The sequence below is a fragment of the Boleophthalmus pectinirostris genome, unplaced genomic scaffold (assembly GCF_026225935.1).
Source record: "Boleophthalmus pectinirostris isolate CB_2022bp ecotype Guang Dong unplaced genomic scaffold, ASM2622593v1 HiC_scaffold_7, whole genome shotgun sequence".
NCBI classification, from domain to species: Eukaryota; Metazoa; Chordata; class Actinopteri; order Gobiiformes; family Gobiidae; genus Boleophthalmus; species Boleophthalmus pectinirostris.
In genome coordinates, this window is record NW_026571473.1 from 334,015 (window position 1) to 351,409 (window position 17,395).

At 43.5% G+C, this 17,395-nt stretch overlaps 2 protein-coding genes across 2 annotated transcripts; both read left to right on the forward strand.

Moving 5' to 3' along the window:
- Positions 1-99: 99 nt before the first annotated feature.
- LOC110168998 (U2AF homology motif (UHM) kinase 1) lies at positions 100-9,370 on the forward strand. Its single transcript, XM_055164976.1, is given in 9 exon segments — positions 100-859; positions 1,034-1,160; positions 2,017-2,323; positions 2,755-2,859; positions 3,855-3,949; positions 5,570-5,646; positions 5,755-5,853; positions 6,536-6,624; positions 7,619-9,370. Coding segments are annotated over 9 exon segments (1,317 nt in total). The 5' UTR covers positions 100-588; the 3' UTR covers positions 7,766-9,370.
- A 714-nt stretch (positions 9,371-10,084) lies between these two features.
- LOC110162841 (sterol carrier protein 2-like) lies at positions 10,085-14,829 on the forward strand. Its single transcript, XM_055165110.1, has 5 exons — positions 10,085-10,236; positions 11,195-11,285; positions 12,033-12,162; positions 12,291-12,370; positions 12,965-14,829. Exons 1-5 carry the CDS (start codon positions 10,217-10,219, stop codon positions 13,058-13,060), a joined length of 417 nt encoding a protein of 138 aa, XP_055021085.1. The 5' UTR covers positions 10,085-10,216; the 3' UTR covers positions 13,061-14,829.
- The last annotated feature ends 2,566 nt before the right edge of the window (positions 14,830-17,395 follow it).

Sequence of the window (17,395 nt, forward strand, 5' to 3'; positions counted from 1 at the left end):
AAAACCAAACTAACAAACAACAAAAAAAGGTATGCAACCACTCCTCTCCACAAGAGAGCAGACTGGAGCACTGTGAGAATGGGTCAAGCGGAAGTCTGTTTGTTTTTAGACCAAACTTGAGAAAAGTTGCGCTGGTTCCGAAAGCGCTGTGTGTGTGTTTGTGTGTGTGTGTGTGTGTGTGCACGCACGCGCGCAGTGTCTGTGTGTGCGCAGTGTGTGTGTGTGTGTGTGTGTGCGCGCGCGTTATGGTGTGAGGAGTAAACTGTCATTTGTACGCGCAGATAGAACCATACATGGAGGCAGGAGTGCACTGAAAAGCACGGTCCGGGCCGGAGTCGGAACATATTTAACATTGTTCAGAGTAGCTGCCAACTTCGGGCCGCTGCTGTTTCTGCCGTGGAATGTCGTAAACACGGCGCCTAAACTCTGCGGGATGGGTATTATGTGTTCGGTCGGGTGTGAGCACAGTTCTCCGGTGGCTCGTGTGTGCGCCAGACCTTTGTGTTGATCGTCGGCTCCACGGGACCGGGGAGGTGCCATGTCCGTGCAGCTGCTGCAGCCTGTCATCAGCCTTTCTGTTTGCGTGTGATGGCCCAGTGCGGCCCCGCAGAGCCCGGCCCCGGCGCTAACTCCTCTGTGGAGCCCAGTGGAAAGCCGGTGCTGTTTGAGATCTTTGGGGAAATTTGGACTGTGCAAGCCCGGCTCGGGCAGGGGGTGTCCGCCTCCGTGTACCAGGTGAGCTCCGGGAGAGCCAGCACCGCAGCTGTCAAAGAGTTTCAAGCCGAGTCTCATGGAGGGGACTACGGCTTCCACAAAGAGAGGAGCGTGCTGGAAGGGATCCAGGGACACAAGAACATCGGTACACTTACGACACACGCATGCACACACCTACACACATTGTTTGCCTCCATAAGAGAGGCACGGCCTCATGATGTGAGTGCGGGTGCACATCATGGTCTGACAGTGACAGCACCGCAAAAACCTGTGTAACGTACGTCATATGACCTCGGTGTGTGCTGTGTTGTTGTTGCAGTGACACTGTACGGAGTGTTCACACACCACAGCAGCCTAGGGGTGCCCACACGCTGTCTGCTGCTGGAGCTGCTGGACGTGAGTGTGTCCGAGCTGCTGCTGAGGGCCGGGGCCCCGCACTGCCACAGGTCAGTGGGACACATCCTAGGCATTCGTGCATGGCTTTATGTGATATCTGTGAACAAGCTGGCTTTTTTGAACAATTCCTTCACAAGAACAGTTGGAACTGAATCTAATAAGAAAAAAAAAAGTATGCTTTTATGCTTTAACTCTGAACCTACACAAGAATCAGCAATGAAGCAGAGGAGGCAACACGAGTCACAAAAAAAATATTTGTCTTAGTAACTGTTAATTTTTTATAATAATTATAATTATTATAGTGCAACACTCAAGTTTGAACTATTTAAACAGGTCTGAGCCTCGGTCATTTTGTCAGTTTGTAGATAAAAATTAGTTCTCACCTGGTTTCTGTCTTATAACTAAGTATAAAAGAGCCAGTCTTTTGAACAGAAAGGAACGCATCCAAAAGATTCAGATCCTATAAAGGAGCACTAGTTCAAAGCACCTCAGTTTAGGGATACACCAGTACCGATACTGGTTTCGAATTTTGGCGTTGATCCAGGAAAATTTGGATCGCGTATCGGCTCCATGATATTGGTTCAGCTGATATCGTGGATGGGCCATTAAGTGAATGTAATAAGATTGATGCTGGCCCAGAAAGTCTCATAATGTGTGAACTTTTATTCATACAAAGCTGTTCAATAGTTACTTAAATAACAGTTACAGAACACAACTGAATCAATATTGTTAGAACTTAACTGTATTTTTTTGGGGAAAAAAGGCCATTCCTACACTGGTATCAGTTTATTTCCGATAACAGCAGTTACTTGAAGCCACAGTATTACTATTGTTATCATAACAGAAAAAACTGAATCTGTGCACCCCGGTCTCTGTTTGTGGGCTTGTATGCTTTCTGTCCCATAGGCCGCAGCAGGGCCACTCCATGTGGCTAGTGCAGCACTGTGCTCGAGACGTGCTGGAGGCTCTGGCCTTTCTCCACAGAGAGGCTCAGCTTTCCACAGAGGGCTATGTCCACGCTGACCTCAAACCTCGCAACATCCTGTGGAGTGCAGACGACCAGTGCTTCAAACTCATCGACTTCGGCCTCAGCTTCAAGCAGGGCAGGGCAACCAGGTGAGCTCCTCTCCCCACGGTCTCCATGTATCGTGAGTGTACCCGACAGGTCCGAGACTCCAACAGCATGCACTTCCTGTCTCCTGTATCCTGCCCTGTGGTTGCTGCTTCTGCGCTACAAATAAAATGGTCCATGCTTTCTTTTGTTCTCTCAGCAGTAAACAATGTACATTTTAGGTATCAATGAAATATTATTCCTCATTTTGTGAACTGGGCATATGAATTTTCCAACCGGAGCTAATTGTAAAGATACTCTATAAATGATCCTATGTGTAATGACTTTCATTGTCCACATGGCAGCAGTATCTCCATTGGCAGAGCTCTAGCTCCTTCTGATATTGGTTTTGGTGCTCCTTCTGTTTATGTGAAAGTGTTGAGTAACTATAATAAAAGCTGGTGGAGAGGCTGCTGGCTCCAGACTACATAAAACACTTTGACACTCTTGTAAAGTACATTATTATTACTATCATTTAAGATGTGTCATGTTTTTGAAATGCAGGATGTGAGAGAGTACCCTGAGCGGAGTAGCTGGAGGTGAGCTGCACTGCACTGGACCTGTGGAGCCTGGGCATCCTCCTGGAGATGTACTCAGGAGCCAAGCTCAAGGACACAGTGCGCTCACAGGGATGGGAGGTACACTCACATGTACATGTCACTTCAAATCTGCTTTGTATTCCTCAATATTGTGTAAACATAGTGTCATAGTGTCGTCATCAAACTCTAAATTTCTATACTAAGTAAGGAATAAACTGAATATACTCAGTATAAATTCTGGTACCATAGTGATAACAAGAACACTCATTTAGACAATAGAGTGTGATTTTCAACATTAAAAGCAGTACTTTTTTTTTTTTATTCCCACGTGTCCTTGTATGTGTGTTGTCTCTGTTTCCCAGGTAAGTTCCATATTGGTCCATGTGCGTACACTGGTCTATGTGTTCAGCTCATCATTCTAAAGCTATTCAGGAAAGGCTCATTTCTGTATTTGTGCCTGTCAATGATAAAAATGTTCCATTCACAGGACAGAAATCAGTGTTTCCTGAATGTCTTTAGAACGATCTTGAGCTGTATCAGAATAAGTATAAGAGCACAGAGACTAGTATACACACATGGACCAACATGGAACCTACCCGGACCACTGAGGGATTACACGCATATATAAGGACACATGGGAATATATACTATGTACTAATGATGTACATAGCCTGCACATGTCGTAGATCTGTATAACGCATCCCTATAGCTGATGAAGGCAAGAGGATGGACTGCTATGTTAGTTTCATTGTTGCTGCTGCCAATATTTGCATTTCCTTCAGGATCAATAAAGTATCTATCTATCCTATTGTTTAAAGAAATAGTTTTTATCACCATCGTGGGATCAAAAATGGTATTAAGTATCAGGTCTTTTCCATAGTATCGAAATAGAGTTCAAAATGTTTGTATCTCGACAACCCTACTAAGCAGAAATGGTGTGAGGAACCCACTTGTTCTTTAAGATTCAGCTCAGTGTTTTATAAATGAATGCCCTGGTGTCTTGATTGCTATTGCACTGGGATGGCATAGTGAAGAGCATTCCATGATCCAATAGTTGTTGTTCCTGCGATTTGTAACACCTCTGCCTTCCTCAGGACAATAGTGCAGCTGTTATTGACAAGATCTTCGTCAGCAAGAGTGAGGCGCACCCTGCTATTCCTGTGTACCACCTCCGAGACCTGATCAAGAGGTGACTTTTACGTGACCTGACTGCTCCTCTCATGTTCCCCTGACCATCTAACTGTTCCTCATGTGTTCTCCTGACCCTCTGACTGTTCCTCATGTGTTCTCCTGACCATCTGACTGTTCCTCATGTGTTCTCCTGACCATCTGACTGTTCCTCATGTGTTCTCCTGACCCTCTGACTGTTCCTCATGTGTTCTCCTGACCCTCTGACTGTTCCTCATGTGTTCTCCTGACCCTCTGACTGTTCCTCATGTGTTCTCCTGACCATCTAACTGTTCCTCATGTGTTCTCCTGACCCTCTGACTGTTCCTCATGTGTTCTCCTGACCATCTAACTGTTGCTCATGTGTTCTCCTGACCCTCTGACTGTTCCTCATGTGTTCTCCTGACCCTCTGACTGTTCCTCATGTGTTCTCCTGACCCTCTGACTGTTCCTCATGTGTTCTCCTGACCCTCTGACTGTTCCTCATGTGTTCTCCTGACCCTCTGACTGTTCCTCATGTGTTCTCCTGACCATCTGACTGTTCCTCATGTGTTCTCCTGACCATCTGACTGTTCCTCATGTGTTCTCCTGACCCTCTGACTGTTCCTCATGTGTTCTCCTGACCATCTGACTGTTCCTCATGTGTTCTCCTGACCATCTGACTGTTCCTCATGTGTTCTCCTGACCCTCTGACTGTTCCTCATGTGTTCTCCTGACCATCTGACTGTTCCTCATGTGTTCTCCTGACAATCTGACTGCTCCTGGTCTCTTTTATGTTCACATGACTATGTGGCCATATTGCATGCTTGCATTTTGTCCCTTGCTATTGCAAACACTATTATTCTCAGTTAAATTTGTTAATTAGCTCATGAGCTTCATTGTATATTATTGTAACAAGAAATGGACCAGTATTTTTCTTCCATGGCTGATGTGATAGAGATTGTTTAGAATCCAGAGGGCTGATGAGCTCCAATGCCAATATTTTTGGGCCTATATGTAGGGTCAGTTTTGATTATTTTCCTCAAAATATCTCATTTGAATTTAGTATGAAGTCATCCACAAACCTGTTTACTACAAACTGCAAGAGAGCTGTGTAGTCACATTTTGTCAGTACCCTCATTAAACAAAAGTGTTTAAATGAAGCTTTATGCATATAGAGGCAGCAGGTTGGGCTAAATAAAGTCTAGTTTTAAGGCTGACTGCTAATTAATCAGAGGGTAATGGCACGTAGTGTGTGTGAGCTAGATAAGCCAACAGTGAAAATGTGGTTAAAGCACACGGTACCACAACATGAGAGTGACCTGATGGTGTTAGACTAAGCTACCTAATGTGGACCTACACAGTTCAAATCAACACCAAAGGGAAATCCAAAGAGAAGACTTTTAACTATGTGTTATACAAAACCAGGTGACAGTGCACCACATGCTAAGCCAACAGTACAGTAATGGTCCACACTCATGCTCCTGCACCTATAGAATCAAAACTATACCAGTGACTTCTTGAGAAACACTTGATGTCCAAGTTCATAGGTCATTTCTTGATACAGTAGGTGACTCTATTTCTATCAAAATATTAGATTACAGTAAAAGGTACCTAGAGTTGGGAGTTCTCTTGATCCTTTTACTGTTCCCTTGTCTCAAAGCATGCTGCTGAAGAGCCCTCAGCAGAGATGCACTGCGTCTACAGCACTGCTCAGCCCCTTCTTCAGTATCCCTTTTGGTAAGTGTCCACCCTTGTGGACAATAAGGGGGCAAGAAGGACTTACATTTCTGTACTCATCAGGATTATATATTCTTATCAAATATCTAAATCCGTGTGTGTGTACAGCTCCACACATCGAGGAGATGGTGCTGCTGCCGTCTCCTGTCCTGCGCCTGCTCAACCTCATCGATGACAGCCACCTGCATAATGAGGACGAGTATGAAGGTAGAAACTTACCAGTGTTTGACCTATGAGGAACACAGTGGGAGATGAGAGGACAGAGGGACAGGAGGAGAGACAGAGAGGAGTGATGGAGAGATGGAGAAGAAAGATGGAGAAACAGAACGAGAGAGAGAGAGAAAGAGAAAGAGAGCTGAGACAGAGAGAGATGGGCATGTTTTTTTAAATTTCCAGAAAAAGTTTGAGAACGCTTAAGAGAGTCAAGAATCTGTAACATACTGCGTTATTAGAATGCTCAAAATTCCCGAATTGAGGCAACTGGACAAAAAGTGGTTATAAGAAAAATATTAGATAAAAACTAAAATGTTTAAGTCATAACCAAAAGTTGCTTTTCTATATCAAACAATATAGAAATTTTGCTTCAAAAAAGTATCATTTGTTTTAAAATATTATATATAAATGTTATATATCTTTTGACTGAATAAAAACTATTGTCAGGGTTAACTTCTATAAGTATTTGTTCAGTAAATCCTTGAAACCACAATTTAAGTTTCTATCATAAATCTATGATAATTCTTCAATTATGATAATTCCTATAATTTCTAAATTGAAGTCATAAAATAAATAAATCCTGTAAAATGCAGTAGTAGGTCTTTAAAGCAGGTTGTAGCATCATGCATGTTTGTGACTGCTACTCCATTTGTCCCGTGTGCTGTGTGTGTTTCAGATATCCTGGAGGACATGAAGGAGGAGTGTCAGAAGTATGGCTCTGTGGTGTCTCTGCTCATCCCCAAAGAGAACCCCGGCAAAGGACAGGTGGGACTGCACACAGGGAAATCACCAGATGGTTCTGAAAGAGCCAAATCACAATAAGGACGGCATTTTTTGGCAGTAGCTGTATCCCAGTAACAATATTCAGACAATATTCTGTTGGTTCAACAGAAAGATCCTAAAACATATTCAGGATTTGTTGAAGGTCCCATAGCTTTGCTTAGAATTCTCCACAGTATGGCATTAAACTTATTTAACTTATTTTAGAGGTGAACTTTCTCAAAGTAAAAAAAAAATGTTCAAGGTGTGACATTCTGTGGAATAACGTGCAGAAATACAAAATATAGGCAGTATTCAAATTTAGCATATCTTCAAAACAGCATTCACAATATTTTCAATATATCTCACACCTCCAGATCAATATAATGTATGTGCGTGTGTCTGCGTGCGTGCGTGTGTGCGTGCATCTGTGTTTGTGTGTCTGCGTCCATCTGCGTGTGTGCGTCTGCTCGTGTGCGTCTGCTCGTGTGCGTCTGCTCGTGTGCGTCTGTGTGTCTGCCTGTGTGCGTGTGCGTGCATCTGTGATGCGTCTGCATGTGCGTCTGCTCGTGTGCGTCTGCCTGTGTGCGTGTGTGTGCATCTGTGTGATGCGTCTGCATGTGCGTCTGCTCGTGTGCGTCTGCCTGTGCGTGCATCTGTGTGATGCGTCTGCATGTGCGTCTGCTCGTGTGCATCTGCCTGTGCGTGCATCTGTGTGATGCGTCTGCATGTGCGTCTGCTCGTGTGCATCTGCCTGTGTGCGTGTGTGTGCATCTGTGTGATGCGTCTGCGTACGTATGTCTGCGTGTGTGCGTGTCTCTTCGTGTGTCTCTGTGTGCATCTGCATGCATGTCTGCGCACATCTGTGAGCGTGTGTCTATGTGCGTGTGTCTCCGTGTCTCTGTGCGTGTGTCTGTGTACGTGTGCATGCGTCTGTGTGTGTGGGTGTATGTGTCTGTGTGTCTGGGCACGTGTGCATGTGTCTGTGTGTGTGAGGCAGGTCTTTGTGGAGTACTCCAGCTCCAGTGACGCCAAAGAGGCCCAGAGGCTGCTGACGGGACGCACCTTCGATGGGCGCTTTGTGGTGGCCACCTTCTACCCCCTGAGAGCCTACCGGAGGGGCTACCTCTACCAGACACTACAATGAGGGGCCCCCAAGAACCTACTGCAGGGGCTATCTTAACCAGACACAGTAGTGAGCCCTTTGAGAGCCAACCAGAGCAGTTTCCTCTTCCAGACTCTGCAGTGAGAGCTAACCCTGAGCACAAATCATATAAAGGCACATGGGGCATAGTTGCATCTTTGTTTTTCTCTTTAGAGAGAAGTTTGTTCTGGCTGGAAGTGAAGCAAGTATTTATTTAGAAAATATTAATTATTTTAATGTTTTTTTTTAAATGAATCAACTCATTTAAAAATGATTTCAGATGTTCCACACCCTCCATTAGCTTTTTGTTGAGTTCACATCACATTGCCAAATGCCTTTTAGTTCACCACCTTTGCTTGACTATAGTTTACTCATGATGTCATATATTGTTTTAAGTCTGTGTGGTTCTCTAAAGACCAACAGCATGTCCCAGCCCCAGGCTTGACCTTTGAGTGTGTCATTGGACAGGAGGACCCCTGCTGTGTCCTAACGTGTACACACTGCATATTAGTTTTCTTCGAGTTGATGATCAAAAGCCTTCGTCTCTGCCTAAATGAGATAGACATAGATCTGTTGTATTGCATTTATTGATTTTCCATTTTAAATGAAGTGTGATGAGGTCTGTTAAAGCGCCTTTTAAATAAATATCATTCATAAGAAAACTATAAATCTATCTTTTATCCTATAGAAATATATCATTGGCATTGATAAAATGTTATTGATGGAAAAAAAGACCTTAACACAAGTGCCAAAAGGGTGTGTGGTATAAATTAAATGCAAGAAATATCTTGGAACCGTTGGTTCTCAGCAGTTGTTTATTTGTGTAAAAAGACATGTGCTTTTTCTGGTATTTCATTTTAAAATATAACATATGTAGATCATCGTTTACATTGAGTTGTAAACCACAATAATGGATGTTTAGAGTTTAGACATAAAAAAATAGAAACTGATCTTGACTTTCTGCTCAAAATTGCAGATCTGAGAGGCACCTCTTCAATTATGTAATTTCACTGAAACGGCGAGCTGTCCTTGACGTGGTTTAATTTTGAAAAGTGGCTTTGTGACATTTTAGAACCCTATATCTATCACTCTGAATTTTTCAAATGATCACAGGGTAGATGGTGTTCTGAGAACGACCTTACACACTACTACAGCCCTGTGTGTGACCCTTACACATTACTACACCCATGTGACTGACTACAGTCTTGTGTTGTGTGTGACCCCTACACACTACAGTGAAGATGCAGTAGGCCCAGACTTTTCCACATAAAGAGCACAAAAAGTAGTTTCTCTTTGTTTATGCACATGTAGAAGACAGACTGTAGCTCTGTGACTTTGCCCATGTCTCCCTACCCCTGTTATTGCTTTGCCTGAGATGAAAATGTGCAACTATGAAACATCTTGAAAGTGACTGTGAAGCCCTGGATATAGAAATGATAACCTATTTATTTTTATATTCTCCCAAGAATTCCAGTGTTCTGTATTGTATGACCAGCTATGTTCATTCTGTGCTTCTACTGTTGGACTGTACCTTATGCACACAGAGCACTCACCCATATTTTACTACTTTGTAGTTCTACTTAATAAAGTGCACTTCTGCTTCCAGTACTCTTGCCATTTACTTTCAGATGACACAACCTTCTGGTGCTGTTTATCTCTCACATGTTTTATTCAACTAATCACTCACAAGATGAAACTCTTCTTCACAGTAGCAAAACGGAGAAATTCCAAAATAACCTAAATAAAATATTGTCCAGTTGACAATTGAATTTCTCCTTTTGCCGTGGATTGTACCTGGAAGACTGAGGGATTGTACACTCTTCTTCACAGTCATGTGGTAAATGTCCACCAATGATCACCATTGGCCCGGGCAGACTGACAGACGTGATGTTGCTAGAACTTCCATGCAGGGTAGTCCTGTTCAACTTACCCAAATATTGAAAAAACAAATATCAGGTCTTGTTTAGTCCTATCCTGGTCTAATCCCGGAATAGCCCCGTTTATGACTGGTACTAGGCTAACCTAGCTATTCTACGTTTCAGTAGCACCAGATATTGTAAATGTTATTACTGAAAAAGATTTTTTGTGCATCTTTTGTGGAGGTGTATTGTACACTGGTTGTGCGCTGGCCCACAGGGACAGTTACCCTGATAGGGGAAAGTATAAACATATTTAGTTGCCTTTATCTGTACCCCCAGGCCACTGGCGCTGGTTGCTTAGAAAAAGCGTTTGACAGCTGGGTCAGAGCGGACCGGACCTCTGGAGCGGACCGTGACGCGTGTGTCCGCTGTGCCTGAGCCGCCGTGTGCGAGCTTTGGTGCGTGGCCTCGCGTTTTCTGGTCTGACCACGTGATCAAAGAGGACCCCGGAAGTGTGTGCAGAGTGAACATCAGCAGCAGTAACCGCGGCTGTCATCGCTAGAACCGTCAGGTCATCGTCGCTCGTGTGTCCAGCATGCCCGCCCCTCAGTCCAGGTGAGCGCCAGCCTCTGTCCGTGCGCAGTGTGGTGTTGTGCTCCGCAGTCACAGAGATCGGAACACTTTAGGTCGGACAGGAGCTACCGCACCAAAGTTTACTCGTCTGGAGTGCACAAACAAACCCTGACTCTGCTGGACCTGTGAGACCAAAACATTTGAAGGACTTGTTTATCGGACTGACCCTTGGTGTGTGTGGTCAGGGGTCTTCACCAGCAAAAGCCGCTCGAACTTCGGTCTGGCTCTGGCCTGCTCACGATGGCCTGTAGATTAGAAAATCCTCGTGGGCGCATCAACTGCTCCTCGGCTGTGGGGCCCGGGTAACAGAGGCACTGGAAAGTGGGGGCACTGTGAGGAGCCGGGGAGTGGGTGGTGTACAACTTGATCGGTGCACTGGGTAGGCCCATCTCTCCTCTCTCTATTGTCTGAGAAATAGTCAAATACTGCCGCACGTTCTTAGATCATTGTCCCAGGTCAGTGTGCCCCCTCCTCCCCTCACGCCTAACCCAGGTCTAAACGCATAATGTAGGTTTAAGACAAATATGAAATGCTAAAATGGGTAAAGTTGCCAGTAAACGTGTAGAAATGCCACTTAAATAAAACGTTCCAAAAAGAGTATTAATTATTAATTTACTATATAGTATATGCTATATTCAGTATTCAAATATAGCATTCACAATATGAGCACTTCCTCAAACAATACCTTTCCATCTCTAATCTAACTCCAAGAAAGAATTTGATAAGCGGTCCGGACAAAAGCCGGACTAAACCATGACACACATGTACTTTTACAGTCAGTGGGGCAATGTTTTTGGGTCATGGGATATTTGAGGGGCAGGTGAAGGGCAGGTGAAGGGCAGGTGAAGGGCAGGTGAAGGGCAGGTGAAGGGCAGGTGGAGATTCTGGGGTTCTGCTGCTCTCACTGTCCCCCCTCTCTCTGTGTTTCTGCTCCGTACAGGGTCGCTGCCGTCAGCACCAGTGCCAATGCAGGTCTGGAGGGCTTCAAGGCTCATGCAGTGTTCCAGGAGATCCAGAAGAAACTGCAGGAGGTCAGAAGTCCTTCTCACATCCCTGCTCACTTCAACCCACCAAACACCTTATGGCCACAGGGGTATTGTGTAGGGTTAGCCTATATGCAGACAAAAAAGCAAATAGCTGAAGTACTACTAGTGCTGCTGCTACTCCTGTTACTATAGAACATATATAGAGTAATGGACCTGAGCCAGCAGCCTTTGCCTGTACACAAACACTGGGATAGAGTTTAAAGTCCACTCAAACAAACTGTGTATAACCATCATGTTATTTTAATTCTATTGTCTCCATACAAACATTTCAAACTCTATTTCAATCCTAAGGAATAGACTCAATGATAATATAGTCTTTCTTTAGACAATATAATGTGATTTTCAACATTAAAGCGTGGTTCTTTCTTTTCTGTTCCCATGTGGTCTTCTGTGTGTAATCCCTCAGTGGTCCAGATAGGTTCCATAGTGTTCATGAGCATGAACTGGTCTATGTCTGATACATGTTCTGATACAGCTCAAGATCATTCTACAGCTATTCAGGAAAGGTTTATTTCTGTCATCCAATGGGTTTTTTTAGTATCTGCTCAAATCAGTACCAGTTTCAATACTAGTTTTAGTATCGATTTGTATCAGATTTTTTTTTTTTACTTTAACAAACCTACCTGTCATGTGGACTTTAAACCTTTCTCTCTTGCATCACATGACCCATCATACATTTGTCATACACACAAACGTTAAACTTTGCACACTGCTGTTACTGTGCTCTGTCAGGAGGGGGAGCAGTTTGTCAAGAAGATCGGAGGAGTGTTTGCCTTCAAAGTGAAGGACGGGCCAGATGGTCAGGAGGCCACCTGGTACGTGGATGTGAAGAACGGCAAGGGCAATGTGCACAACAACACAGGTGAAATGCACTGACCACTGCTGAGTGTTATGCAGTTGTAATCCACACTAGGGATGTCAAGATTATGCAGTTAATCGATAATCAATTCCTGAGGTCATGATATAAATAAATTCAGTGTTTGTCTGCAGCAGAGAAAGCTGACTGCACCATCGCCATGTCCGACGCTGACCTGCTGGCCCTGCTCACCGGTCAGATGAATCCTCAGATGGTCAGTCATCAGACCTGTATTTTCAGCACATTCTGTTAATGGATTTCATAGTTTAAGATGGAAGAAAAAGACCTGCATTACTCTACTTCAGGAGGAGAGGAGAAACGGAGGGAGAGGATTAGAGACCGAGAGGGGAGAGAGGGAGAGGACAGGAGGAGGAGGAGGAGGAGGAGGAGAGACAGAGAGGAGGAGAGGAACACTTGCAAAGACCCATATTTTCAGAGCACTGAGGCTCTGTGTTGTGCCGCTTTATAGTTTTATAGTTTCACACTCAAACCACAACACAGTCACAGTGAGAAAGCCCAGACACAGGACAGGCAATGAAAATAAATGCACCGTGTGGCCATGCCAAACGTGAGGATTTCCAAAGTAAAATTCAAAGCACCAATTAAGAGTCTTTGTGAACCTGTGCTCCTTCAAACAATACAGAAGTGCTCCAGCACACTGTGGCAAATGTACAGTTCAACAACAGCTGCACGCTTTCTATGTATACTGATGGGGATACGCGCCCTGCACTCTTGTAGAGCGTCGCTTGAGTAGGACAAAATACAATGCCGTGTGTCCTAGACCTCAGTTTGTGTCTCTGTTCCTTAGGCGTTCTTCCAGGGCAAACTCAAGATCACAGGAAACATGGGATTGGCCATGAAGCTCCAGACTCTCCAGCTGCAGCCGGGACGAGCCAAGCTGTGACTGATGCACTCCCCTTAGCCCACACTGACTCCATCCGGCCCACCCAGCGCAACTCTGTAGCCTGGGACAGTGCACAGAAATGGAGTGTGTAAAATTGAGTCTCAGTAACATGTCTGTGTAAAATTCTAATATAAAGGAGATCAGGATGGGAGCTTTATTGCTGCCCTGTGCGCTCAGCTGGCCATCATTTGGATTTCAGGTTATTTAAAATTTTAATTTTATGAAAAAGGTGCACTATGTAACTTTTCTGGGAGAGGATCGAACACATGCTTGTCTCCATGGAGATGCTTTTGCTCTGCCTGCAGTGTTCCACAGTGTAGCTTAAACATTTCTATCATCTGTGGAGAGGTGATCCCCAGCAAGAATGCATGCACTTTCAAGTATTTCCTTAGCAATAAAAACAGCTGTTATTGAATAAACACAAGATAGATAAGTTTGATGCCATCCGCTCCAGGCTAAGCAGTAAATGGTGAATAACAATGTGGTGATTAATATATGGATACAGCAGCACATGATGACTATATTTTGTGACAGTCATGTTACAGTGTAGTTTGACACATTGTTTGATGATGGGTGTATTTTAGATTATGTTTCTGCAGGTAATGGTTTAACAAAGAAAAAGCCTACTGTTGTTAAAAGTTCTTTTTTTTTTTTTTTTTTGAAACTAGTGATATATCATTATCATGCAGTATCATGCGCTGTGTTGATTGTTGCATGTATTGTGATCCATGTATCAAATGGTGAGGGACCATGTGATTCTGAGCCTTACAGTGGCAGAGTCTCCACCAGAAAAGTTAAGTCCCGTTTCCACCAGCCTCGGTGACTGGTCACTGACTGGCCATGGATACAGCACAAGAGTAATGTAAATGTTTTTTTCCCATAGACTTTTTGAAAAATTCTGATATTAAGAGGTCAAAGGCACTGTGGAGACTAACCAGCTATTTGCTAACATGATGCGGTTGTTTTAAGTCCAAAAGGCACATTTACTTATTTTTTTCCTCAGAAAGTCTGTGGGAAAAATGAATGAGAACTTTATTTGCAGAATCAAGGTAGGCGGTTATTGTTTAGCTCCATGGAAACACAACTAGGCCACATAGGGCTGATGAAAACGGGCCATTGCATAGTGCACCTGAAACACTTAGTAGAGGAAATATGAACTGTCAAGATCATGTGCCAGGACTTGGCTATAAAAGTCTACACTACAGACTACAGACCGATTTTAAATGAGCCACACTGGACAAATAACCACTGGACATCTGCTTGCATCAATTTGATCTGAAATCTCTTTCTGAAACCTTTTGTGTCCAGTGCTCATGAGATTTGACTTGAATTGCCGTGTGTGTGTGTCTGTGTGTGTGTGTGTGTGTGTGTGTGTGCGTGTGCGTGTGCGTGTGCGCGTGTGTGTGTGCTCTGAGTTCAGGTGTGAAGGCAGTCTTTCCGTCTTCTGTCCACTTTGATACTTGCTTCCAAAAGTAATGTGGGGCCAAACCCTGTATATACAATGTTCAAATGAGAGGAGCCACACTGCTACACTATGCGACTGACTGAATACTTCGCAAAGCTGTCTCATGTCCACACACTGATTTTTAACGTGCTAGTTCCACCTCTCTGTATGACTAATGTGATGTTTCCTTGTGAGTGCAGATAGATTCGCAGGTCGTTTCTCCTACAGAAGTGCCTCTGTTGGTTTTGTAACTGCTGCAGCTCATGTTGTAAATTCTGCCATCATTTCACAAGTAATTTCTACTAAATAAAATGTTTGATCAGTATCCAGTTGCACCAGCTTTGGGTATTAATGGTTCTAAGGGCCCATGACGTGAGGTTGGTGCATATATTATGCTGTTTTCTGCTATGTTCCCTCAGCAACAACAGACATGGAGTTCTTGTTTTGTTTCATTTACACATGTTTAACACAGAAATTCTGCATATTCAGGCTGTCCTCTTCTCTCAAACAAACACAATACAGGAAGTGCTCCACTGTGTTTTTAAACTCCATACACCTTTACTAGAATCATTTGGTTAAATTCAGCTCTCGAATTGCCAAACTAATGAACATTTAGAGCTTTGGAGATGTAAACAGACTAATAAACCAGGATTACTAAAATGTGTGAATGAAACAATACCACTCCAGGTATTTTTTTTTGAGGAGGTAACAGAGGTGGGACCAAGTCATTGTTTTCCAAGTCTGAAGTAAGTCTCAAGTCTTTAACTTCAAGTCCATATCAAGTCCCAAGTCAAATACAGGCAAGTCCAAGTCACTGGCCCAAAGTCCAAGTCAAGTCCAAGTTGTCTGCTTTGAGCTTCAAGGCTTTAAACCAAAGTACCAAATATAGCTTAGATTTTTGCAGTTTATATAATTTTAAACTAAATTGTACTTAAAATATTCCTGGCATATTTATATACAAGTTGTAGAAATGCAATTTTTCCTTTTTAAATGTTTTGACAAAGTCTTAGTGTGAATCATTATGAGAAAGAATTAAGATTTAAAAGTGCTAAATAACAGCTATTTTGTCTGTACTGAAATGGAAGGAAGTACTGAGGTTTTATGTAGTACCCTTTGTATTGTACTGTATATTACTGTAGTACATTTGAGGATACCAGATCACAGTACTTCAGTTACAATCAAAGTAACAGAAGTGGGAGGGAAATGTTCCAGTTTGTTCTTGTAAAATTCAGCACCGCATTTATCAGCTGTAAAGAGAAAAGTATTTTCTAAAAACATATATTTTTAGGAGCCGCATCAGGTCTTCTTAAGTCACAGGCCTCATGTCTGAGTCAAGTCCCAAGTCCTAAAAATAGTACCTCAAGTCTGACTTGAGTCCAAGTCATGACTTGCAAGTCCCCAGCTCTGGGAGGTACCAATGTTCCAACATGACTAAAAGTTCACAAGAATCCATTTTGTGTAATACAGGACTTAATCACAGTGGGAAGTGTTACCAATACTGGAGCTCGGATTGCAATTTTCAAGCTCTATAGCATTTGAATTTCCACTCATGCCTTACGGTATTGCAAGGTGTACCTGGAAAAAATCCAATGTGAGGTAATAGATTCAAACATGGATTTAATAATGTGAATAATATTTTGCTATTTTTTTAAGTGTCCAGGGTAAACTTCTGATCCCCCCCAAAAAATGTGTGCCATGTAGAGCTCTAAATTATAGTACTTCATGATGATTTTGGTGCATTTTTCTTTAACCAACAGAATGTAATTTTCAACATTAAATAGTAGTTTTTTTTTCTAGTCCCATGTGTCCTTATATATGTGAGGGATTCCTCAGTGGTCCATGTGTGTATACTAGTATATATGTGCTCTTCTACTTGTTCTGATACAGCTCAAAATCATTCTAAAGACATTCAGGAAAGGCTCATTTCTGCCCTGTGAATGGGATGTTTTTAGTAAAGATACCTTCTCAAATTAGTAAGGATAGAAGATATAGTATGGGTTAGAATCTGATTTTCAATACTGAACTAAACCAGGATTAGAACAGGACCAATCCAGGTTTTAAGGCTTGTACTGGATCAAAGTAATAGTGGCAGATAATGTCAACAACAAATCAAATCAGGAAGGAAAATGTCAAATAAAATCTTTAATTTACAGAATTCTAAATCTCCATTCTTTCTACTGTCCATGTAGGCTGTGTGTGTGTCGGTTCAGTCTGTGCTGAGGCTGTGTGTGTGTGGAGGGTTCAGTCTGTGTTGAGGCTGTGTGTGTGTCGGTTCAGTCTGTGTTGAGGCTGTGTGTGTGTCGGTTCAGTCTGTGTTGAGGCTGTGTGTGTGTGTCGGTTCAGTCTGTGCTGAGGCTGTGTGTGTGTGGAGGGTTCAGTCTGTGTTGAGGCTGTGTGTGTGTCGGTTCAGTCTGTGTTGAGGCTGTGTGTGTGTCGGTTCAGTCTGTGTTGAGGCTGTGTGTGTGTCGGTTCAGTCTGTGTTGAGGCTGTGTGTGTGTGTGTGTCGGTTCAGTGAGGCTGTGTGTGTGTCGTTGAGGCTGTGTGTGTGTGTGTGTCGGTTCAGTCTGTGTTGAGGCTGTGTGTGTGTCGGTTCAGTCTGTGTTGAGGCTGTGTGTGTGGAGGGTTCAGTCTGTGTTGAGGCTGTGTGTGTGTCGGTTCAGTCTGTGTTGAGGCTGTGTGTGTGTCGGTTCAGTCTGTGTTGAGGCTGTGTGTGTGTCGGTTCAGTCTGTGCTGAGGCTGTGTGTGTGTCGGTTCAGTCTGTAGTTGAGGCTGTGTGTGTGTGTCGGTTCAGTCTGTGCTGAGGCTGTGTGTGTGTGTTGATGTGTGTTCAGTCTGTGTGTTGAGGCTGTGTGTGTGTGGAGGGTTCAGTCTGTGTGTGTGTGTTGAGGCTG

What these genes read in the sequence shown, in the direction of transcription:
- LOC110162841 (XM_055165110.1), top strand. Translation starts at nt 10,217, where the DNA reads ATGCCCGCCCCTCAGTCCAG. An exon ending in TCCAGAAGAAACTGCAGGAG is followed by an intron (nt 11,286 to 12,032) that starts GTCAGAAGTCCT and finishes GTGCTCTGTCAG; the next exon opens with GAGGGGGAGCAGTTTGTCAA. An exon ending in CAATGTGCACAACAACACAG is followed by an intron (nt 12,163 to 12,290) that starts GTGAAATGCACT and finishes GTTTGTCTGCAG; the next exon opens with CAGAGAAAGCTGACTGCACC.